The sequence below is a fragment of the Castor canadensis genome, chromosome 16 (assembly GCF_047511655.1).
Source record: "Castor canadensis chromosome 16, mCasCan1.hap1v2, whole genome shotgun sequence".
Taxonomy (NCBI): Eukaryota; Metazoa; Chordata; class Mammalia; order Rodentia; family Castoridae; genus Castor; species Castor canadensis.
The window spans coordinates 16702428-16726045 of NC_133401.1; the positions used below are offsets into that span (position 1 = coordinate 16702428).

A 23618-nucleotide genomic window follows, 5' to 3' on the forward strand; every position below is an offset into this window, starting at 1 on the left:
GGTCGTCGCCCTGACGACGCCTCTTCGACTGGCAGCCGGATCCGGAGGCGGGACGAACCCCTGACCGTTGCTTGGGTAACGGGCCTGGGGTTGTGGGTGGGGCGAAAAAGTGGGCGCGGCCTCCGCCCCAGCACCAACTGTGGTTGGCTACGGGGGCGGTGCCCGCAAGGAAAGGGGTGTGGCCAACTGGAAAGCTCTGGTCCCTAACAACCGTACCCTGGGAACGGTTTGCCTAGCAACGGAGAGACCCTCAAAAGAAGGCCTTGTCAGAGCCTTCCCCTGACGTCACAGGTGACCCGAAATGATCAGTGTGTCTTCTCAACAGTGCTCAACAGTACACCTCCCTGACCTCAGTGTTTCCCAATGACAGCGTGAAGTCCCCACCGAACACAGCATTTCGAACCCTGTTTTTTTGTTTTTCAGGTACGAGGGTTAAACCCAGGGCTTCACTCAAGCTTTCTACCATTGAACACTTTTGTTTGTATTTTGTTTTTGAGAGAGGGTCTCCCTTTGCCTGGGCTAGCAGAATGTGTCATGACGCCTTGCTCTAAAATATATGTAAACTGAGGTTTAGTTTTCTCTCTCTCTCTCTCTGTCTTGCACAGTTTGGGTTTGAATTCAGGCCTCTCATCCAACCACCCTTTTTTTTGATGGGGGAGGGGTTTGAACTCAGGGCATCATGCTTCAGGCACTCTACCGCTTGAGCCACACCTCCACTCCATTTTGCGCTGGTTACTTTGGAGATGGGATCTGGAGAACTATTTGTGATCCTCCCAATCTCAGCCGCCTTAGTTGTTAGGATTACTGGTGTGAGACACCGGTGCCTGGCTGGCACTGGGGTTTGAACTCTGGGCCTCAAGCTTGCTAGGCAGGTGCTCTACCACTTGAGCCAGGACCCTAGCCCTACAGGGGCCCATCTAAAGCATGAATATGACCAGGGTCTTCTCCTGTTCAAGACCACTTTGGTGCTCTCAGGGTAATGTTACATCCTGTATGATCTTGCCCGTCACCCCTGTCATCCCATCTCTCACCACTAACCCCTCACACTACATGCCACCTAAAGTGAGGTTTGAGAAACTACGCACCACATCAGGTCATACTCTCTGCCCTTAGCTCTTTGCACGTTTCTTATACTGGCGTTCCCTTCCCCATTCCTTTCTTGACCTGTACCAGTTGGCACACAACTGTAATCCCAGCAATCAGAGGTCAAGGTAGAGGGGAGCCTGGTTTAATAGTGAGACTCTTATCTCAAAAAATAATTTGATCTGCTGAGTGTCTGTGGCTCACGTCTATAATCCTAGCTACTCAGGAGGCAGATATCAGAGGATGGAAGTTTGAAGCCAGCCCAAGGCAAATAACTCAAGAGACCCTATCTTGAAAACATCCTTCACAAAAAAGGGCTGGTGGAGTGGCTCAAGGTGTAGGCTCTGAGTTCAAGTCCCAGTACCAAAAAAAGAAAGAATCGTTCATTTGCAATACTGCAATGCCATGGACAAATTTTACTTGGAGCAGCCTTCCAGGATCGGGAAGCCAACCAACAGGGAAAATGTGATATGTAACTAACAATGCATAAGGGGAAATGCCTGCTGGCCTGCTAGGGAAAGAGGGCCAGAGAGCCTCAGTCATCCAGGTCCTCATCCTCCTCTTCTTCCTCATCCTCCTCCTCTTCCTCCGCAGCTGCCAGGGCCTGCTCCTGGGCAGCCTTCAGGGCCTGCTCCTCCTCCACTGTGGGATCACTGGATTCCATGATTTCAGGCCCACTGGGGTACTCGTGCTGAACGGGGGCTGGCAGAGCCGGGTTGAAGTTCTCAGGGCTGTACTTGTGGCCCCAGCCAATGTAGAGGTTCTCAAACTTCCTGCAGGGGCAGAGAGACACCAGGATACTCTCTTTAAGGGTGAGACTGCCAGGTGCCATGGCTCATGCCTATAATCCTAGCTACTTGGGAGGTAGACATCAGGAGGGTCACAGTTCAGGCAAATAATTCAAGAGACCCTGTCTCCAAAAAAACCCATCACAAAAAAGGATTTGGCAGAGTGGCCCAAATCCTTTAGGTAGAGCACCTGCCTACCAAGCTTGAGGCCTTGAGTTCAAACCCCAGTGCCACCAAAAAAAGAGAAAAAGATACATCTATTTTGTGCACCTGAGTATCTGGGATTACAGGCAAGAGCCACTGGCACCCAGGTAATTGATTTTTTTTTTTTTGGCAGTTATGAAGTTTGAACTCAGGGCCTCACAATTGCTAGGTAGGTAGGCGTTCTACCAGTTCAGCTACTCCACCAGCCCTTTTTCAAAGTTGTTTTTGATACAGGCTATGTAGCCAGACTCACTATGTAGTCCAGGCTGGCCTCTCTCTCTCCTTCCTTCCTTCATTCCTTCCTTCCATGGTTCTGGGGATCAAACCCAGGGCTTCATGCCTGGTGAGCAACACTCAACCACTGAGCTACATCCCCAGTCCTGGCCTCTAACTCTTGATCCTCATGCCTCAGCCTACCGTGCTGGGATTATGGGCGCAAACCACTATACCCTGTTAAGGTCAAGTATTTCTGATGAAATTTTAGCATCAGAATTGATGCTAAATTGAGATGTGCTGCACATGGAAAATACACCCCAGATTCCAAAGACTTGCTATGGAATAAAGAACGGAAAATAGCTTGTTAACAAGTTTTACATTATTGACTTTGTGCTGTAATTCTAACATTTTAGATATTTGGGATAAAGATTAAAGTTAATTTTGCCTGCCTATTTTTACTTATTGAATGGGCTTGCTAGACTATTTTAAACGACATGTGTGGCTCATATGTTATTTATATTGGACATGGAAAGGGTTTGGGGTTGAAGGCGTGGCTCAAGTGGTAGAGTGCTTGCTTACCAAGTGCACAGCCCTGAGTTTAAATGCCAGTACCACCAAATGAAATGAAATGAAATGAAATAGTGTACATGTTAGTGAGTTCCAGGCCAGCCTGGGTAATTTAGCAAGACCCTGTCTAGAAAAAATGAAAGAACAAGAAAAAGAAAAGCGCTGAGTGTGGCTCAGTGGTAGAGTGATTGCCTAGCATGTGCAAGGTCCTGGGTTCTATCCCCAGTAAAAAGAAGAAGAAGAAGAAGAAGAAAGGAAGAAGGAGGAGGAGGAGGAGGAGGAGGAGGAGGAGGAGAAGATTTTATAAAGGGGCCAAAAAAAGAATGACAGGCTGGGTGAATAGAAGGCTGGGGGTGGGCGGGGCAGATAGTTGGGCAGAAGGATGGATAGGCTGGTGGAGTTCCAAGTTTGGATCTTTGGCCTTCAGGAGGGTATTGGTAAGTTGGGGTTGACAAAAGCAAGTGTGCCTCTCCCCAGCTTCTAGAGAAGAAAATAATAATTGTGGGGAATGTGATTAAAGCACTAGGATTCCAAGATATTCCAGGAGAACTGTGAACCCAGCACCCAAAGCCACAAGCTTGGCATGGAGAGGAAAAGGGAAAGCTGTGCACCACCTGCTGGACAGAAATGGTAGCGTACCCCCACGTACTACACAGGGCACTGAGGGGCTGAGCCCAAGGACAGCTGGGGCAGGGGATGCATAGGTGACTTCAGCTTATCAATTTTTTGTTTTTGTTGATGTGTTTTTTGGAGGGTGGTACTGGGGTTTGAACTCAGGGCTTCCCACTTGCAAGGCAGGGTCTTTACTGCTTGAGCCACACCTCCAGCCCTTGTCAATCTTTTGGGAACAACTAGTAGGGTATTCTGGTGGGGAAGATTTCTGCCCTATGGGGAGAAAACCCTTCCAATGGGAAGAACTGTCCAGGGGCCTAGGGGAGGAGGGGAGGACCCCAGAGATGAGACTCCCACCTCTGTGATCAGCAGGAGGGAGACCCAGGTTTGCATGTCACAAGTGCTGTGTGACCCTGGTCCAATCCCTTCCCCTCTTGATCCTCCATTCTTTCATCCAAGGGGCTCAGCCCCTCGATCTGGCAAGGGTCTCTAGCTGTAGCCTAGGCTGGCTTTGAACTCTCAATCCTCCTGACTCCAGGTCCAGAATGCTGGAATTACAGAGGTGTATCACTGCACCCTGAGCCCTGCTCTGGACTGAGATTTCTTATTTTATTTTAGCCCCAGTGGAACCCCTGGGTGCTGAATAAGAGGGTCAGTCCTGGGAGGTCTCCTGATGGGCTCCTCCCAATCTGTACTCTACTCCCCCCCACCCAGTGGGGCTCTTAAGACATCTGTCCTAAAGGGGTTTCCTGCGCAGAGGGACAGGGACAAGACCTACTTGCCAGTGGCAAAAGCATAGGCTCCTGGCCAGAGGTTGGAGCGCAGCACAGCCACGGAGTACTGCGGGCACAGGCTGCAGGACAGGCGGGTGGTCCAGGGTGACATGTGCATGATTTCTGCAATGGGAAGGCGGAGGGGGCAGTGAGGTCAGAGGTCCTCTGGAGGGAACCAAGCCAAAGGACCAGTGGGCATGAAGGGAACTGTGACAACTGATAGCATGTGCTTCAGTGTTTGAAATCTAGCTCCAGGCCTCTCTCCCCCGGTGTGGCCTCAGGATGCCACTTCACCTGTCTGAGCCTCCAGCCTGCAACAGTGGCGGTGGTGAGGCATGGCCAGGTGACTGTCAGGATTCCCCTCCCGAGTCGGCCACTGGTTTGGCCCAGGATGCTGAGGGCAGGGCTCAGGCCCTGGGCTCCGAGAATCTGGGTTCACATAGGGGGTTCATCCACTCCCTTGCTCCTCCCACCTCTTCCCCTTCCTTCCAGGTGCCTCGACCTTGGGGAATTCTGATCCATTTACCCAGATTCCAGCTCAAGTCCTGCCTGCCCTGGAGGGGCTCCCCAAGCCCACATGGGACTCCAAGGACCGAGTCCCCAAGATCAGAGTCACTGCCAGGTACTGGATTCCTTTCCAAATGTGGATGAGATCCCAGAGCCCTCCAGAGGGAGCCAGTATCATGACTTTATAGATGACAGAGTCACTGAGGCTTGGAGAATGGAATGCAGAAATGGCCCCTGGGGTCTGCCTCTGGTCCCTTTCCGCTCACCCCTTCCCAGGCTAGCGATGCACACATGCAGAGGACCCCTACCTGCGTCTTCCGAGAGTGGTGTCAGTAGGGGGGGCCCAACCTCTTGCTCCACCTCCTCCAGCCCCTCATCTCCCTTCTCTTCCTCCTCCCCCAGCTCCTCCTCCTCCTCCGACTTCTGCAAAGGGTTCACCCACGTGCAGCGGCCCTAGAGGTGAGACAGTGCCAGGTAACATCCTGGGTACAGAGCCACGCCTGCATGGAAGGAGGTAAAGGGCCAGGCAGGATGCTGGAGCATGCTGAGGCCCTCTCCTTAGGTAGGGTACACAAGTCAGTGGGTGGAGGGGAATGAGCCCAGAGCCTGTGGGGGGGAGTGCCTGGCTCTCACCGACTGTGGCCCTATCCATCTCATACGTCATATGAACACCTCCTAGGTGCAGGTCCTGCCCTGGGTTCTGGGGACACATCTTTGGGAAGAGAGACTTTGACAGTTTAGGCCTAGACTGGAGGCACGGCTCAAGTAGTAGAGCGCCTGCTTGGCAAGCAGCTATGAAACGTGAATCAGTGGGGCGCCAGTGTGTTGCAACTGTAATCCCAGCTACTCAGAAGGCAGAGATTAGGAGGATCATGGTTCAAAGTCAGGGCAAATAGTTCGGGAGACCCTATCTCAAAAATACCTAACAGAAAAAAGGGGCTGGTGTAGTGGCTAAAGGTCCTGAGTTCAAGGCCTGGTACTGAAGAGGGGGGAACCCTTCACAAAAAGAGCTGCAGGTTTAGTGGCTTAAGGTGTAAACCGTAAGTTCAAGTTCCAGTACAAAAACAAAACAAAACAAAACAAAACAAAAAACCCACAAAAAAAGGGCTGGCGGAGTGATTCAAGTGATAGAGCCCCTGCCTACAAGTGTGAAGGGGTGGGGGCTGAGTGGATGGATGGATGGATGGATGAGTGGGTTGGTGGATGGGTGGATGGATGGATGGATGAGTGGCTTGGTGGATGAGTGAATGGATAGATGGATGGATGGGTGGATGGGTGGATAGATGGATGGATAGATGGGTGGGTGGATGGATGAGTGGATGGGTGGATGGATGGATGAGTGGATGGGTGGGTGGATGGATGGATGGATGAATGAGTGGATGGATGGGTGGATGGATGGATGGGTGGATGGATGGATGGATGATGAATGGATGAGTGAGTGGGTGGATAGATGGGGGAATGGATGGATGGATGGATAAATGGATGGGTGGATGAGTGAATGGATGGATGGGTGGGTGAGTGAATGGATGGATGGATGGATGAATGAGTGGGTGGATGGATGAGTGGATGGGTGGATGGATGAGTGGGTGGATGGGTGGATGGATGGATGGATGGATGAATGAGTTGGTGGACGGATGAGTGGATGAATGGGTGGGTGGGTGGGTGGATGAATGGACCAGCGGATTGGTGGACGGATGGATAGATACATATAAAAGAGCACACCACCTAGCAAAGTGTACCAGCCTGATCTTCTCTCGGGGGTCACCCTGAGCGAGCCCCTGGTCCTCCTCACCTGCGGCAGGATATGCTGCGTGTGGTGCACCCAGTTGGCCATGGAGTCGACCAGCTCGAGCACGGGGATGCCCTCAAAGTCGGGGTTCTCCTCGAAGGAGTCGCGCCCGGCGCCGCCCTCCTCCTCCTCGTCGCCCTCCTCCTCTCCGAACTGGTAGAACCCGAGCGGGCTGATGTGCGTGGCGGCCGAGATGCGCGCGATCTGCGCGCGCAGGTAGTTGCCCTCGTTGCCGGGGAAGGGCGGGTAGCTGACGACCGGCGAGTCCAGGAAGCCGGTGAAGAACTTCTTGATCTTGCGCGCCTGCACGATCTGCGCGGGCGTCACGTGCGGCAGGCGCGTCCACGGGCGGCCTGGCTCGTTGCACACGAAGTACAGGTACTTGTTGGTGCCCGTGCGGCTCTCCTCCTTGGGGATGACGGGTGGCGGCTTCCACTGCGGCTTGGGCACCGTGTCCACCTCCTTCTCCTCGTCCTCCTCGCCCTCCTCCTCGCCATGAGTCTCCAGGACCTCGCCACCCTCCAGCAGCTCCTCCACCTCCTCCTCCTCCCCCTCCTCCTCGCCCTCCCGGAACTCCACCTCGGCCACCAGGTAGCTGCGGCTCAGTCCCAAGATTTTGCCCCAGAAGCGGCACGAGTGGATGGGCTGCTGCTCCACCAGCTGCTTCAGGGCCAGGAAGATGCGAAAACTCTCGTCCGTGCTCAGCCCCACGCCTGCCTGCTCGAAGTAGAAGGCCGTCTCCATGATGTTGGGCACCGGGCTGTCAGTCTGCGGAAGGAAAGAACGCTGCATGATGCCTTCTAGACTCAAGAGACCTCAGCTGCTCATGAGAGAGAGAGAGAGAGAGAGAGAGAGAGAGAGAGAGAGAGAGAGAGAGAGAGAGAGAGAGAGAAGAGAGAGAAGAGAAGAGAGAGATTCCTGCTGGAAATGAGGATTTGAAGCCTGTACCTACAGCAGCTGTCTTGGAACCATGAGGCACATGAGGCAACGATGCATGGAAGACAAAAGCCTACACCCTAAAGGTGATGGGGCATAAAGGTAGAAACTGTTTAGTACCCCCATGTGGCATTGCTGAGTTGCCTTACCTACTCTGGCCTTGTTCTGTGGAACAAAGAAGACATTTTTAGTCATCGGTGTCTGTTACTTGTAGCCAAATGCACTCCTAACATTCTCCAAGTCACACAGAAAATTAAGGGAAGACACAAGTCTTGAACAGAAGAATCAGTGATATTGAAGGGTGGTGTGAGAACAAATTGAGGCCTAAGACTGGAATCCAGTGAGGTTTGGGCCCCAGACATGAAATGTGAATATCTGAGGGGATGGGACAGGGCCTGTGCAGGTCACCAGGCAATGTACTTGTCTATGGGAAATCATGTCGCCTGTACATCCATATGGCCACAAAAGCTGTCCCCAACACTTTTCAGTCATCCCAGAACCTATATTAAACCTAGTGGAAGCTGGGCATGGTGGAGTACGTGTAAGTTCAGCTACTCGGGAGGCTGAAGCAGGAGAATCGTGACTTGAAGGCCAGCCTGGCTACATCATTTGAGACCTTCCCCTAAAAAGACACAATGGGTGCCAGCCCCAGGCTAAGCACTGACGTAGGACAAAGTAGACAAGGTCCTTCTCAGGAGATAAGTATGAGCTGTCCTTGGCAACCTGGCCAGGCTAGGGACACCATGACCTAAACCAGGAGAACTGTACTCACTCCCCCCCCAACCCCCGCAGGCCTTGCACATTGGGCGGGGGTGTGGGGGGGGAAGGTCTTTTATTTAAGGGATGTGGGCATGAATGTTTGGAAAATACAGTGATCCTCAGGAAGGCCAGCCTGGGCTAAAAGAAAAACCAGACAGCTTCAAGGTGAACACAGTAGGTTTTTTTTTTTAGGTCCTTTATCTGATCATTTGAGTCACTGGCAATTTTTCTTTTCTTTCTTTTTTTTTTGTGGGATTGGAATTTTAACTCAGGGCTTGATACTTGCAAAGCAGGCACTCTACTGCTGAGCCATACCTCCAATCCGGCAATTTTTGTTTTTTTGGGGGGCAGGGGGGTTTGAACTCAGGGCTTCATGCCTGTTAGGCAGATGCTCTACCACTTGAACTACTCTGTCAGCCCTGTTTTGTGTTGGGCATTTATTTATTATTTATTTATTGTAGTACTGGGGTTTGAATTCAGGGCCTGCACCTTGATCCACTCCACCAGCCCTTTTTCGTGATGGGTTTTTTTTGAGATAGGGTCTCACGGAACTATTTGCCTGGGCTAGCTTCGATCCTAGAAAATAGGGCTGGTGGAGTGGCTCAAAGTGAAGACTCTGAGTTCAAGCCCCAATACAGCCAAAAAAAAAAAAAAACTCCAAAATTCCAAGGTCAAGGTGTTTACACGGTTAGTTCTTTCTGAGGGCTGTGAGAGACTCCGTCCCTGACCTCCCAGCTTCTAGTGGGTGGCTGGCCATCTCTGATGTTCCTTGGCTTGTCCAAGGATCACTCTTACTTCCACCTGCATCTCACATGGCATCATCCTGTGTGCATGTCTGGACCCATCTTTCCCTTCCTCTTTTAAAAAATTTATTTCTTTTTTTTTTTCCAGTATTGGGGTTTGAGCTCAGAACCTCGTGTTTGCTAGGCAGGTGCCCTACTAGACTTGAGCCACACTCCCAGCTCTTTTTGCTTTAGTTTTATTTTTCAGATAGGGTCTGTGATGTTGCCCAGGGTCGGCCTCAGACCTTGATCCTCCTGCCCTCTCCTCTTGCCTAGCTAGGATGACAGGTGTGCACCACTGTACCTGGTCTTACCTTTTTTCTTTTTTTGTGTGTGTGTGTGGTTCTGGGGTTTGAACTCAGGGCCTACACCTTGAACCACACCGCCAGCACTTTATTGCGGTGGGCTCTTTAGAAGTGGGGTCTCGTGAATTATTTGCCCAGGCTGGATTCGAACCACGATCCTCCTGATCTCTCTTGGGTAACTAGGATTACAGGTATGAGCCACTGGCGCCCGGTTTATTTACTTATTTTTTGAGACAGTCTTGCTAGGTAGCCCAAGTTAACCTAAAAATAGTTATGTCGCATAGGCTGAGCAGGAACTCTCAATCCTCCTGCCTCAGCCTCCCAAGTGTCAGGATTACAGGTGTGTGCCTCCTTAAGCGTTTTGAGCATGATGCAAAAGCCTGTTTGTCTAACTGGTATTGACATCAGCGACTCAGCAGCAGAGTCAAAAGTCTAAGACTTGCCCTCCTGCAGCCGGGAGGGAAAACGAGGGACTGAAGATGGGAGCCTTGAGGGCGTGTGTCTGGCCCATGGCCATCACCTTCTTTCTGGAAATTTCCCATCCACATGGCAATGGCATATCATCATGCCACGTTTGAAGGATGGCAATGTCACCCTGTCCTTCTGGCCACCACTGATTAGAGCAAGAGTAGACAGCTATGCAAAATGACAGACTAGACTTCTTTTTTTTGGTGGGACTGGGGTTTGAACTCAGGGCTTTGTACTTGGAAAGCAGGGGCTCTATTGTTTGAGCCACACCTCCAGTTCTTTTTGCTCTGGTTATTTTGGAGATGAGTCTCTGAAACTACTTGCCCAGCTGACTTTGAACCTCAATCCTCCTGGCTTCAGCCTCCCAGGGAGCTAGGATTAGAGGTGTGAACCACTGGTGCAGTGATCAGACTCTACTTTCTATGGCCAGATGGTATGAAAGCACAGCTGGCCTCCCCCTGCCCAGAAATTGCCTGGTATGGCTGAATTTGACCCCAGAGGCCACATTCACAGCTCCTCCTCTGCAACACCTCTTGACTTCTGTGACCAGAGTCATTCTTCCTCTTTCTCCCGCTGGGTTTCTGCAGAAGGAAACCCCTACCTGTGATCAAGGAGAAAGGAGTTCCTAGTGGCAAGTGGATGAACTTTCTAAGAAGTTAATTCAGGAGGTTCCACACAGGAGGCAGCAGAGGAGAGGCTCAGATGGGCACTGGGCCTCCTGATTTGAAGCTGTGCTGGAGGCCAGTCACATCCCCACCCTTGGACTAGCTGGGGTCCTGCTGAGTCAGCTCAACCCCCAGCCCTCTACTCCATCTTCTGCCTTGTCACTTTTCTGGTCTCCTTTGCAGCTAGTGGTGACCACGTGGCCCAATTAGACAATGAAATGCAAGTGGAAGTTTTATGAAGGACTTCTAGAAACTTTTGCTCTCCTGATTTTTAATTTTTATTATTTGCAGGGCTGGGGATGGAACCCAGCACCTTGTGCATGCCAGGTTAAGTGCTCTACCACTGAGTTCCACCCCCACTCCTCCCCTTACTTTTTCAAAAGTTGGAGACTGGCTGGGCACAGTGGTTCGCTCCTATAAACCCAGTGACTCAAGAGATGGGGAGGATTGCTATTTGAGGGCAGACTGGGCAAAAAGTTACCAAGATCCCCAACTCAACAAAAAAGTCGGGCATGGTGGTAAACACCTGTGATCCCAGCTATGCAGGAAGATGGTAATCTGAGGCCAGGGCAAGGAAAAACTGGAGACCTTATCTGAAAAAAACAGCTAAAGCAAAAAAGGGTTAGGGGCATGGCTCAAATGGCAGAGTGCCTGTCTAACACTCACTAGGCCTTGAACTCAAACCCCAGTACATCCAAAACAAAAAAAAAAGAGGGGAGACATGATGTAAATATCTCTCCTGTTTTGAAGCACTGGTGTGGGGATATGATGTCTGGCACAGCTGCAGCCATTTTTCTGACATGAAGTGTCAAGAGTTCTTGGCCTGATGAAGGCAGAAGAGGCATAAGGAAAAAGCAGAATTTTTTTTTTTCCCCTGGGGTTTGAACTATACCTTGAGCCACTCCACCAGCCCTTTTTTGTGATGGGTTTTTTCGAGATGGGGTCTCATGAACTATTTGCCTGGGCTGGCTTTGAATCGCGATCTTCCTGATCTCTGCCTCCTGAGTAGTTGGGATTACAGGCGTGTGCCACCCGCGTCCGGGTAAATCATGGATTTATCTCTTCTACAATCTTGCCCTCTACAGACGCCAAACCAAGAACTCCATCTTCGAGTTCCAGGAGGGCGGGTCTCCCCTGGCTACGTTCTTAAGGGGCGGAGCCTCCCAGGCATTAAATATCAATGGGGGCCTCGAGGGGAATGACGTTATGAGGGGGCGGAGCTTCCCCTGACTGACGCGTAAGGGGGCGGAGCCTCTCCCCCAGTGGCAGCCTAAGGAGGCGGAGCCTCCGGCTCTGTGGAGCTCTAAGGGGCGGGGCCCTAAGGGTCAAGCGTTCTAAAGTGGAGCCGTCAGGGAATTGGCTTTAAAGCCAGGGCTGGTGGAGTGGCCCACGTGGAGCGCCGGCCTAGCGAGCGAGCGAGGCTCTTCAGGAGGCGGAGGACAGGAGACTGCGGTTTGAAGGCCGGCCCGGGCTAATAGTCCGTGAGACCCTAGCTCGAAAAGACCCTTGACAAAAATGTGCTGCTTATATTGGCAGAGTGGCTCAAGCGGTAAGGGCACCTGTTTAACAAGTGTGAGGCCCTGAGTCCAAACCCCAGTGCCACGAAAAAAACAAAAGTTAAAAAATAAGTAAATAAAGGGGTTGGTGAAATGGCTCAAGCTGTAGGCCCTAAATTCAAACCCAAGTACTGCAGAAATAAATTAATAAAATATGAACAAAAAATATAAAAGCTCTTGGCAGGGGAGCTTGGAGGTATCAGATTATTATAATCAGAGTCCTCAAAAAAAAAAAAATCAAAGAACATTTCACTCAAATTGTAAGCATCATCCAGTTCTGAAACGTGGACGTAAGCACTGTGAGGATGGCAGAATGTCCGTGTGTGGGTGGGGGATAAGAGTTCTTAGCAGACTTCAATTTGTAAACAGGGAAACTGAGGCCGGGGGAGAAGGAGCGGTTGATTGAGAGTTGACTGAGGGACAGGAGAACACCTGCAGGGCAGCGATTTTCTGCAGGGAAGGGTGTGCGGTAAGGGACTATGGAAGGGACCAGCCTCCATCTCCAGGTGGCCGTCTTTCCTCTGCCCCCTGCGACCCAGTGCGGCTGGAGAAAGACCAAGCTTTGGTGTTCGGGGCCCCCTCTGTGGAGGTGGTTTCTGTTCCTGGCCTCAGCACCGGCCACGGGGTAAGCCCGGGACCCCACCGATCCCGGGGTGCGCCTCTCCCCAAGTTCCCACTCACCACCTCCTCCTCCATCTCCTGTTCGCCCTCTCCGCTGCCGCCACCACGGAGGAACAGCACCTTCTGCTTCTCCGCCATCTCGTATGTGGCCTGCATCTCAGGGTCGTCCCGCAGCGTGTCCAGCTTGGGGTGGAACCACTCCCACTGCGTGGTGCGGTTCAGAAACTCCAGGATGGCCAGAGGGTCGTCAGGCCGTTGGTTCAGGATCTTGGTCAGTAGGTTCACCAGGTGCTCATACCTGCCTCCCACAGAGGAGCAAGGAGGTGGGGGACATCACTTATTCAGTTCAATGAGCCTGTTGCTGTGTGCCTGGCCCTGTGCCTGGTGCTGGGGACACAGGAGGGAACAGACAATATCCCTGTCCAATCCAATAGGCAGAGTATATATATTATGTCAGGTATGGGGTGGCAATTTTTGTTTTTTTTCTGAGACAGGGTCTTGCTATGTAGTCCAGGCTGGCCTCAAACAAGAACCCCTGCTTTAACCACTTGTACTTAGCTATTCTTGAGGTCACGGCCAATGCAATAAGACATGAGGAAGAAAAAGATTAGAAAGAAGCAAAACTGTTGTGGTTTGCATGGGAATGGGGGTGTGCCTAGCAAGTTGGAGGAGTACAGAGAAGGCTCCGTGTGACTGGAGTGGACCGAGAGAGAGGAGTTTGAGAAGCAGAGGCCAGGGTGATAACAGGCATCATAATGGCTTCCATCCACCTAAGTCAGACACCAAGCTGGGCGCTTGAGAGAAATGTTGAATCTTCACATTACCTTCCTTTCTCTACACGTGAGGAATCAACAGGCCACACTATAGTGGCACAGTCAGCATTTGACACCAGGTGGGTCTGATTTCCAAGTATGTGTAAACTTCTGCTGTGTAGAAACTGCTTTTGATGGGACTGGGTTTTGAATTCAGGGCTTCACACTTGCAAAGCAGGTGCTCTACCGCTTGAGCCACTCCTCCAGTCCATTTTGCTCTGGCTATTTTGGAGATTTGGGGAGGGGGGAATCTGAGGAACTATTTGCCTAGGTTGGCCTCAAACCGTGATCCTCCCAAGCTCAGCCTCCCAAGTAGCTAGGATTGCAGGTGTGAGCCTTCAGCACCTGGCTTGTGAGCAGTCTTGAGTGTGGTGGAGGACCCTCACTGAATTGGGAAGAAAAAGTGAGAGTGGGCTGGAAGTGTGGCTCAAGCAGTAGAGTGCCTAACTAGCAAGTGTGAAGCCCTGAGTTCAAGCCCCAGTACTGCCAAAAAAAGCAAACTTCAAAACTAAAAATTTGCTGGTGGAGCAGTTCATGCAGTAGAACACCTGCCTAGGAAGCATGAGCTCAAGTCCCAGTGTCGTCAAAAAGAAAAGGTGACTAGTCAGGGCTTTTTAGGAAGACACCTTGAAGCTCCAAAGACCCAAGATTTGTTGGTGGAACACCAACAGGTTAACTTTGCCTGGGTTGTAGGTTCTGAGGTAGGAGCAGATAGTAATTAGAAATAAACTTTTGGAGCGTGCAAGGGGCCTTCAAGGCCCAGGTGAGCAGTATCTCTTCCCGAGCTTCCTCCTGAGGGGAGTAGGGAGCCATAGCAGGTTCTGAGTGTGGGAGGGGTAGAGTCTGCAGACCACATTTCCTCATACCTTCTGAACACAGCAAGCCTCCGAGTTATTTGCTGTGCCTTGTCCCTGGACTTTTCTGCCAGTTATCTGGAAAGTGCCCTCCCCCACCTCCTTCAGGTCCCTGATCAACACACATCTAACTTTTTAGGCCTTACTATCACCTGGCCATTTCCCCCGCCCCGTGAGCTCCAAGAACAGGGGATTTTGGTCTTCCCTGTGCCCCGTGCCCAAGTAGATCAGTGAGTGAATGAGTGAGTGAAACAGGCAAGTAAAGACAAGAATTACCCTCCTCTCACAATGGACGGAGGAAGAAGGAATGGAGTTTTTTTTTTTTTTTTTTTTTTTTGCAGAGGTTGGAAAGATTTTATTTGCAGAGAATTTAGTTGGAGAAAAGAGAAGAGAAAGACTGCATATTGGAGAATGCAGGGGGACCCGGAAACCGGTGATCCCCAGGAATGGAGTATTGATCGACTTCCTCCTGTACTAAGTGCTTAAGAGTTTGTTTTTTGTTGGTACTGGGGATTGAACTCAGGGCCCCATGCTTGCTAGGCAGGTGCTCTACCACTTGAGCCACTCCAGCAGCTTGCTTTAGTTATTATCTCCCACCTTGTTATTTTGAATGTTTATTGTCCCTTCTCTGCAATGTGAGCTTTAGAGTCTAAGATGTAGATTGGGGCTGCAGCTACTTCGGCAAGTGCCTTCCTCAGACAGGATTTAGTGAGCAAGAATAGGGTCTACCCAAGTGTGGTGGTGCACACCTGTAATCTCAGTGCTTGGGAGGCTAATAGGAGGATTCTGAGTTAAGGTCAGCCTGGGATATGCTGTCTTGAACAACCAACCAACCCAAACCGACAAAAACTGAACGTGACTTCAGGAGCCAAACCATTCGCTCTGGAATGAAGTTTTGTTCTGGTCCTGCTGCATCCTAGCTGTGCAACCTTGGATAAGTGCTCTGACCTCTCTGGTTCAGTCTCCTTCTGTGTAAAGTAGCGCCAGGAAGCCATGCTAATCCCAGCTGTGAGTAGACCTTGGTACGCAGTGCCAGTGCAATGTCTGGTGAGCCAATACTAGCTAAAGGTGTTACTTCTCTAACTCCCAGAGCAACTAACACGTCCCTGTGAGGAGCCACTCTGGTGACACAAGCCCCCCCCCCCCTCCCGGCCCCTCTCACAGGCTGAGGTCGCAATTGACGCTGGTCTGCAGCAGGTAGGCCTTGGCGTTCTGCACCGCCAGCTCCCGCGCCTCGGGCTCGGGCGCCTCCCTGCTGAAGGGCTCTGAGTGCGAGTACTGGAGGGTCAGGGCGTCCCTCAGGTGGGGCCCGTGCCGAGTATTTGGGTTGAGCTGCTGGTCTTCTCCCTGGTACATGCTGACCTGGCCCAGGACGTTGGCCCCAGGGTCTTGGTAGGTGGACTCCAGTGTCTGGAAGAGGTTGCTGTGGTCCTGTGGCATTAGGTCGGCGTGGACCTCGCCACCATGGAACCTTCTCTCATCTGGGTAGGACTGGCTCTGGAACTCGGCGGGAAAGCCCATGTTCATGGCCGGGTAGGCCACGCCACCCACCTCAGCCGGGTAGTACGTGGGCAGGGCCTGGGGCGGGCCGGCCAGGTACCAGTCCTGCTGCTGGTACGGGACCTGCTGCGCCTCCCGGGGGACCACCGCCGGGGGCTGCCGGGAGGTCTGCGAAGTCCTCCGGTCGGAGTGCTCGGGGTTGGGGGGCCGCTCCCCCATGCTTTGGAAGGGGGCGCGGACTTGTAGGAGAAAGGCTTGCAGGCAGGTAGGCCACACACCTGGCAGCCGCTGGCCGGCGGTTACCGGGGGCGCGGGACGCGGGGGCGACGTCGGCAGAGGCGGGGCGCATGCCCGCCCAGCACGCGGCAGAGACGACTTGGCACCCGTGTCCGGAGCCCACCTCCTTTATTAGTTTCAAGGCAAAGCCCTGCTGCTCCGGCCCGTCCCCCCGCCCCCCAGCCCCGTCAGCTGTTGCCCCTGGCCTCGGGCTCCCCCGCCTCCTCGGCCGCGGGGCTGGGTGTCTTGGCGTCGTCCCCCGCGGGGCCGAGGGTCTGCGGGCTCCGCTCCTCCTTCGCGGCGGGCGCGCCCACTGCTGCCTCCTGGTGGCGGGAAGTGGCAGGGGGCGGCAGGTCAGGAGGGGGCCTCCGGCCACCTCGCGCCCCTCCCCCACCCCATCCTCCCTCTCTTCACAGCTCGGGCTGTCACCCCTACCTTAGGGAGGGGCCCCTCAAGACTAGAGTCCAGGAGCGCGGCCTCGGTGAGCCCCGAGTCGTCGTCCATGCTGATGAAGATGGCCGGGGTCTCGCACTCCGGCCCCTCCTCCCGGAAATCCATGGCCTCCTCGGCCGGGGGAGGCCCGGGCCGCGCGGGGCACGAGGAGGCGGCGGCCGCACCCACGCCCGCCGGCTTCAGCTTCTGCTCCTCCTCCAGCTGCCGCTTCAAGGCCTTCTCCTGGGCCAGCCTCATGCCCATGAGGTCCTGCGGGGGCCGGGGGGCCGGAGCAGGGGCCAGAGCCAGGGGCTCCAGGTCGTCCTGGGACGGGAGGGGCGCGCAGCTCAGGAAGGGGAGAAGGAGGGCGCCCAGCTCAGCCCCTTTTCACTGTGGACACAGTGGGAAAGGCGGCTGCCCCCCGCCCTGCTTCCTGCCCCAGGCTTGGGGCCAGGCGGCTCAGGTAGCCGCGCCTCCCAGGGTGGGCAGGGCGGGAATGGAGGTGGGCGGCTGCATGGCCCTCACCTCTTCCAGGGGCCCTGCAGGCGCCTCCTTGGCCTCTGGCTCCTGCTTGCCGCTGGCCTCCAAGATGGTCATGATGGAGTTGGGGATATGTGCTTGCTGGTGAAGAGAGGAGGGGGCGCTGTGGAAAGCTCCGGCCTGGAGACCTCTCTGGGTCATCCCAGACGCCGGGACTTTGACCCTCCGGAGTTCCAGGCCTTCTGTGGCAGTTCGGGCTCCCCTCTGCCCACTCCCCATCCTGCCCTTGGCGCTGGCAGCCCCACACCCTGGGTACCTGGTGGGGGGTGAAGGAGCGCACGTGGGCCAGCAGGGGCTCCCGGAGTTCCGGGCACTTGTCAAAGACGGCGCCCAGCTGCTGGGGCGGCAGCTGCAGGATGACCTGGAAGCTCTGGGGCTTGGTGCGCTGGCAGCACTTGATGAAGCCCTCCCACACCTTGGGATACTTCCACACCTGCACCGGGGGTAGGGGCACAAGAGAGCTTTCGCAGGGGGCAGTGGGCACTGGAAGAAAGATCTGGCCAAGACTGGGACCCACATCCCACCCTGGGACTGGAGGAACCCACGGACCTACAATACAGTCCACCCTTCCCTGTCTAAGCAGCTGGAACCCGAGGACTTGGGGAACAGCACCCCCTTTCCCTGCAGCTCTCCTTGGGGCAGGCCAGGCCCAATGGTAGGTGAGCAGCATCTCGTGGTCCACACGCGGCCTCAAGAGGGCAACATTAGCCTGCTAAACAGGCCACAGGGTAAGGACCTGAGCAGGGTCACAGGAGCAGAAGCAGCATTTGAACCCAGATCTGACTCCAGGCAAGCCTGTGTGCCGAATCCAGTCTGCTGCCTGCAGGTAGGACTTGCTTTTTGTTGAGTCATGTATTTCTAAAAGCCCTAATTTCTATGCTCTTGAAACAAAAAGCATGGTAGAACTCCTTTGGTGCATAGTAGCGAGGGGAAGGGGCAGCCATACCTTTGCTGGCGTGCCGCCCCGACACCCCTCCTGCTACCCAGCTACCCTCACTCACCACCCTGTAGTCATCCGGCTCAGAGGCCCCTGCACTCTGCTTTCTTGGCTGGAGGAAGGGCAGGGGCCCAGAGGAGCTGGCACCATGCTAGGCTCCCTTGGGGAGGAGGCGCAGAGGCCGGATGGCCAGGGACGGGTTACCTGCTTCATGATGAGGCGGGCCAGGATGTTCATGACGAAGCCCCCCAGGCGGGGGTACATGGTCAGGGACTGGATGACGGTCCTCATGAGCAGCATGGGCAGGGGGCTCTGCTCCATGAGCTGCTGCATCACCACGGCCAGCACCTCCGACGTGTACACGTTCCGCTCCGCAAAGCACAGGTTGGTGGCTGTGAGGAGGCGGAGAGTTGGCCTGTCCTCTTTGCCCGGTTGCCCACGGGAGGAGCCCCACCACCATTCTGAAACCCTCAGCCCTGTGCAGGCCAGTGAGAAGGCTTCCCGTCCCTAGTCAAAGGCCTCTTATGAGGGCACACTGTGGTCCAGCCTTGGGAGGCCTGCGGCATGTTCAGGGAAGAAGGCATGTCCAATTCCTGGATGCCCCATGCTGGGCCCACGGCGGATGTTGGCCCCTTCTCTGAGGACAGTCCTGGGGAGGCTAAGGCAGGAAAGATGCGCTAGGGCCCACTCTGGCTTGACAGGGTGGCAGGAAGCCTGCTGGGAAGGGGAGGCTCCCCCAGAAGGGACACAGGTAGTACTCCACCAGAAGGCTAGTTGAGGACAGGCAGGTCTGTACTGGTGCCAAGGGACACCATGTGTGTGTGTGGTGACACAGGGATACTCAGTAAAGTAACAGGGAAGAGAGACAAGAGGAGGCAGGCCTGGGCATATGATAAACCCCCTCCCCCAGCTCAGTACCCAGCGCCAGCAGAGTGCACAGGGCTGGCAAAACACAAGTGCCCCTAAGGGCAAACCTTGGGGTCTGTGTCCCCAGGAGCAGGTGGCAGTGCCTGGTCAACTGTGCTAACAGGGAGAGCCCAGGAGCTACCTCTGAAACCCTTCATCCCCAAACACCACTGGCCATTGAGTCTGTCAAGCAGGAAGTCTTTATTGAGCCAGAAGAGAAAACCCCAATTCTTGAGAGGCTAGCAGAGAATGGGGGTGGTCCTATAAGGAACAGGGGGGCCCAAAGAGGGAGGAGGGTGGCACTGCAGGAAGACAGACGGAGGAGGCTGAAGGATAGAGTGAGAACCTGCTAGAACCTAAGCACTGACGCTTCCTGGCCGAAGTCCTGTTGTCCAGCTGCCTATAGGCTCCAGCCCTTTCCTCCCCCTAGTGTGCCCCCACCCCAGCTAATTTCCTCTAGGCCTCTTCTCAGTCTTTAATCTCCTCTCCATACAGCAACCAAGGGCGATTATAAAAGCTCAAATCTCACCTTCTTCTTCCTAGAGAATGGCAAGAGGTCAAGGCCAAATACCCGTAGGGTCCACCAGGCTGGTTCAGCACTTTGAGGATGGCTGGTACAGCCCTGGGGCTCTAGATGGACTCCTGTCAGCTGTCACCTCCCCCTACTCACCCTTCTCTCAGCAGGTGGTCCCTTGTCCAGGCCTCTTATTCTACAGCCAGGCTGGGTCAGGTGGCCCCTCTGGCTGTCATAGCCCTGCTCTGCCCTTGAGTCCCTACTGCCCAGGAATGACTGTCTCCCTCTGTGAGGCTAGTGGTGAGGTTTTGTATCTTTTTTTGACAGTCTCACTATGTTGTCCAACCTGGTGTCAAGTTCATGATCCTCCTGCCTCAGCCTCCCAAGTGCTAGGATTACAGATGTGTCCTACCATGCTTAGCTTCAAGGAGTTTTCTTAACTGCTCCAACAGATCACTTGGGGCAGGGCATTACAGAAGAGGGTGGTTTGTGGGAATGAATGGCAGGGGATGCTGGGTTTCCAGGGGTACCCGGGGAAGGGTGGGACTTCTCCCCCTGAGGTGTACAGTGCATCCAGGACACATGGGTGCCTAGCAAGGGAACCTGCTCTGGATAAGCCCAATAGGAGCTGCAGATGGACAGCCACGGCAGTGTTGGGGTCCAGCAAGAATGGGGGATGTGTGCAGGCCTCAGTGCAATGGAAAAAGTCAGGTTGGCTCAGAGCCCTAAGCACTGGCCACCTGTGTGATTGCCAGCAAGGTGTCTTCCCTCTCCTGTTTTTCTGCATTACACCACAGAACTGGGCAAGCCAGGGTTTCTATTCTAGGTCCAGGAATGGCTGTTAAGGGGATACTGTTATCAGCAACTTCCCTCCCTCAAATAATTAGAAAAAGCCAGCCCAGACAAAGTTAGCAAGACCCTGTCTCAAAAACAAAATACAAACAAAAGCCCTGGGGGTGTGGCTCAGGGGTGGAGCGCTTGTCTAGCATGCTGGAGACCCTGGGTTCAATCCCCAGAACCACCACCAAGAAAAGGGGAGGGGTCAGGGAGTCTAAAGACCACAGTCCTGGACCGTGACCTTGGAGACCCTCTTCTCCCCCTGCTCTTCCCTTAGAGGACTTGGGCTTCCTCAGTCACAGCTTCACAACTCCTCTTCTGATCTGAGAACTTGCTGACAAAGCTAGGAAGGAAGCTACTGAAGCAACGTAAGTGACAACACGGACCAAGGAATCCCAAGGTGGCAGAGAGGAAGCCCTCACCCAGATAAGAAGAGGAATCAAAGGACAGTGGTCTTTGGAGCAGAGGATAACAGGCAGGGCCTCCACCTCCTAGCCCAGAAACCTCTGGGGAGGGCTAAGGGCTGTGGCCTTGTCAGGGGAGGTGTTGGAGATCTGTGCGCAGCAGGCACCTTTCTCAACTCAGGTCCTCTTTATCTCAGGTTCTGCGCGCCGTTACACCGCTCGGCTCCTGTGTGGCCCTGAGCAACTTACTTAGCCCATCTGGAACTCCGGCTCCTGTCCGCAACAAGCTCACCAGGTATCGTGACTGGATCAGCAGCAGCCCATGGGCACACAGTGAGAGCCTGGCTCAGAGTGAATGCCTGGGGGCTCGTGGAGAGCTGGCCAGAGACCCACCAAACACTCAAACAGAGGTGCACTCTTCTGCCTCAACTCAGGCTGGCACCTACTCATGACAGCAGGTGCCCCAGGCCTCTGACCTGCTCACGGGGGTTAGGGTAGGAGGGGGTGCCCTCATTCCCCAGGACCAGCGGGTGCCAATGCACGAGTGCCTTACATGGAGCTGGGGTAGGACCTGGGAAGAAGGCAGGGCTGCAGGTGGCAGTCTTCCATGTTGCAGATTACAATGGAGCCATGGGAAAGACTGAGGCTCTGACCCCAGTTGAGAGGGGCCAACCTCTGGGGGGGTAGGGGAGGGGGCCTCACCTTTGATGATGGATTTCATGTCGCACTTCACTGAGTCAATGTTGTGTAGCGCAATCAGGAGCTCTCCAGGGTTCAGGGGGGACAAGGCCGAGTTGCCTTCACCTGCAGTGGGTGGCAAAGGGGGAGGGGTGGGCAGTAAGGAGGCCTAAAAGATGTGTCCGAGCTATCTAGATTGGGGAGGCAGTGGATGGAGCCAGGGTGTCCTTGCTTTACAGGGACTGGGGGACAGAAGGCTGGAGCAGAGGAAGACTGCATGAAGCTGCCTGAGCTTGTCGCCTGCTCTGTCCTCCCTGGTTATAAGGTGGCTCTCTCCCCGCCTTGGGCTGCGCACCCTGAACGCACTCCTGGGGCATGGCAGTGGACTTAACCAAAAGAGAGACAGAGAGAGTGTGTGTAGAGGATGGGAAGAAGCAGACTATCAGGTGCTGTGAACACACACCCTGCACCACTCTCTCTCCTTAGCTATGGCCACAGGGAAGGGGGGCAAGGAATCCATTCTATGTTACTTGCTAATTTTTCTTTCTTGAATGTTTTATTTTTGTTTCTTTTTGACCATGTCAGACAAAATGCTCCTAGCCCACACCTTGAGGGTTTCAGGTTAGAGTTTGTGGCAGAACCGGAGTCCCTGGCCTAGATGTTCCAGCACACAGGAGACATATTCTGTGTGTCTAAGGGGACACCACAGCCTTTCTGGTCCCCCACCTCTCCTGCCCAGTATGAAGGGAATTGACCTACCATGCTGGGTGCCCAGCAGCCGGTTGAAGACCTCCTTCACCACGATGGGGTTGAGTTTGATGAGTTTGGGCAGGGCCTGGATCACCTCTTTCTACCAGGAGAAGTTGGGGTGGGGGATTGGATGCACACCACTACCCTTTGCACCAAGCTCCCACCTGTCGCTCAGACACTCCCTCCCTCACCACCCAAATCCCCCTTCAGGAAGAAGTGAGCTTGGCTCAAGGTCCCACAGATCATTAGGCGTACGACCCACCCTGGATGGAGCACCTGAGGGGGTGCTTCCCACGTGTTGGTGACAGTGGTGTACCCTCCACTCCATGCATGCTTCAGGACAATTGTCCACATGCATGGGGCAGGATCCCCATCTGATGGGTAAGCAAAGTGAGGCCTCTAAGGAGCGTAGTGAAGCAGGCCCGGGATGCTCCTAAGTGCTGTTCAAGGGTGCCTCGCATCCAAGAGTTCTGAGACTTCTGACCACAGGCAAGTTCTGCTCTACCTCCTCTCTGGCTCCCGGGTGCCCTGCCCCTTCCCCCCCCTTCCCGTCCTTGCACCCAGTGGCCAGCTCTGTACCTTCTCCAGCCCATTGAGCACGGGGATGAGGAAGCGGACATCAGGCAGACGCTTGTGGTACAGGTCACGGACCCGCTTCACCAACTCTGGGGAGGGTGGCACTGAGGGAGGATAAGCAGTAAGTCAGAGTTGGGGTGGCAGGGGGATGATGAATGGGAGCACCCAGAGGGAGAAGCGGGGAAGATGGGCCCCTGGATTCTGATATGCAGCAGGCACCACCCTGCTGTAGACAGAAACTGAGCCAAGGATGGTAGTTCTGACCTCCAGGGCCAGGAGCAAGGGGTGGGGAAGGCCTGGAGGGAGGCAAGGGGAAAAGCGAGGTCCAGGGCACCTTTATCTGTGAGGCTGTGCAGACAGCGGGTGACCAGGGTCTCTGCCCCCTTGGGGCAGTTTTCCACCAGCAGGAGCAGCTCAGGCGAATTCATGCCCATACCTCGGATCTAGAGACAAACATGGGGAGGACCCAAGCCAGGATTGAGAGTTGGAGTGGCTGAGTGGATGCTGGGACTAAGGGGGAAGGCAGGGCAGCTAGGGAAGGTAGGAGGGTACAGGTCTCTTTCCCCCAGTCTCAGATGGGCTGTGCTCCAACACCCATCTTGGCCTTTCTATGTGTCCTCCTCCCTAACAGGCCAGCCCCACCCCATCCCACCCCACCCCAACCCCCAGGTCTCAAATCTAGCTGACTTTTAATATCCAACTTGTGTTTCCACTACTTGCGAGAGCTTTCCCAGCTCCTGGTCACCTCCCCTATAAATACCATTGTCCCAGGCAGGTTCAGTTAGCTATGGCTTTGGGAGACAAATACTTCCATTATCCCCACTTTACAGGCATCTGGGAGGCAGGTATGTGGGGCTAAACATACCATTCTCCCTCCTTTCGAGTGTTTTGAGACAAAGTTTTGTTACATAGCCCAGGCTGACCGGGAACTCAGTCCTCCTGTCTCAGCTTCCCAAGTGCTGGGATTACAA

The 23618-nt window shown here is 54.2% G+C and overlaps 2 protein-coding genes across 2 annotated transcripts in view; both read right to left on the reverse strand.

Moving 5' to 3' along the window:
* Positions 1–1491: 1491 nt before the first annotated feature.
* Rsph6a (radial spoke head 6 homolog A) lies at positions 1492–16217 on the reverse strand. Its single transcript, XM_074057657.1, has 6 exons — positions 15460–16217; positions 12692–12929; positions 6543–7307; positions 5059–5203; positions 4249–4366; positions 1492–1856 (listed from the first exon to the last, which is right to left on the reverse strand). Exons 1-6 carry the CDS (start codon positions 16014–16016, stop codon positions 1619–1621), a joined length of 2061 nt encoding a protein of 686 aa, XP_073913758.1. The 5' UTR covers positions 16017–16217; the 3' UTR covers positions 1492–1618.
* Positions 16186–23618, reverse strand: part of Sympk (symplekin scaffold protein) — a 31389-nt gene continuing 23956 nt past the window's right edge. Inside the window, exons 19-27 of the mRNA XM_020169504.2 lie at positions 22982–23090; positions 22651–22751; positions 22081–22171; positions 21346–21447; positions 18187–18374; positions 17302–17478; positions 17031–17126; positions 16509–16829; positions 16186–16396 (exon numbers count right to left, since the gene is read on the reverse strand). Of these exons, the coding sequence (XP_020025093.2) occupies positions 16262–16396; positions 16509–16829; positions 17031–17126; positions 17302–17478; positions 18187–18374; positions 21346–21447; positions 22081–22171; positions 22651–22751; positions 22982–23090 (1320 nt within the window). The 3' untranslated portion in view covers positions 16186–16261. The remainder of the gene's footprint in view (positions 16397–16508; positions 16830–17030; positions 17127–17301; positions 17479–18186; positions 18375–21345; positions 21448–22080; positions 22172–22650; positions 22752–22981; positions 23091–23618) is intronic.

What these genes read in the sequence shown, in the direction of transcription:
- Rsph6a (XM_074057657.1), bottom strand. Translation starts at nt 16,016, where the DNA reads ATGGGGGAGCGGCCCCCCAACCCCGAGCACTCCGACCGGAGGACTTCG. An exon ending in GTCAATTGCGACCTCAGCCT is followed by an intron (nt 12,930 to 15,459) that starts GTGAGAGGGGCC and finishes TGTGGGAGGCAG; the next exon opens with GTATGAGCACCTGGTGAACC. An exon ending in TATGCTTTTGCCACTGGCAA is followed by an intron (nt 1,857 to 4,248) that starts GTAGGTCTTGTC and finishes CTGCCCCTGCAG; the next exon opens with GAAGTTTGAGAACCTCTACA.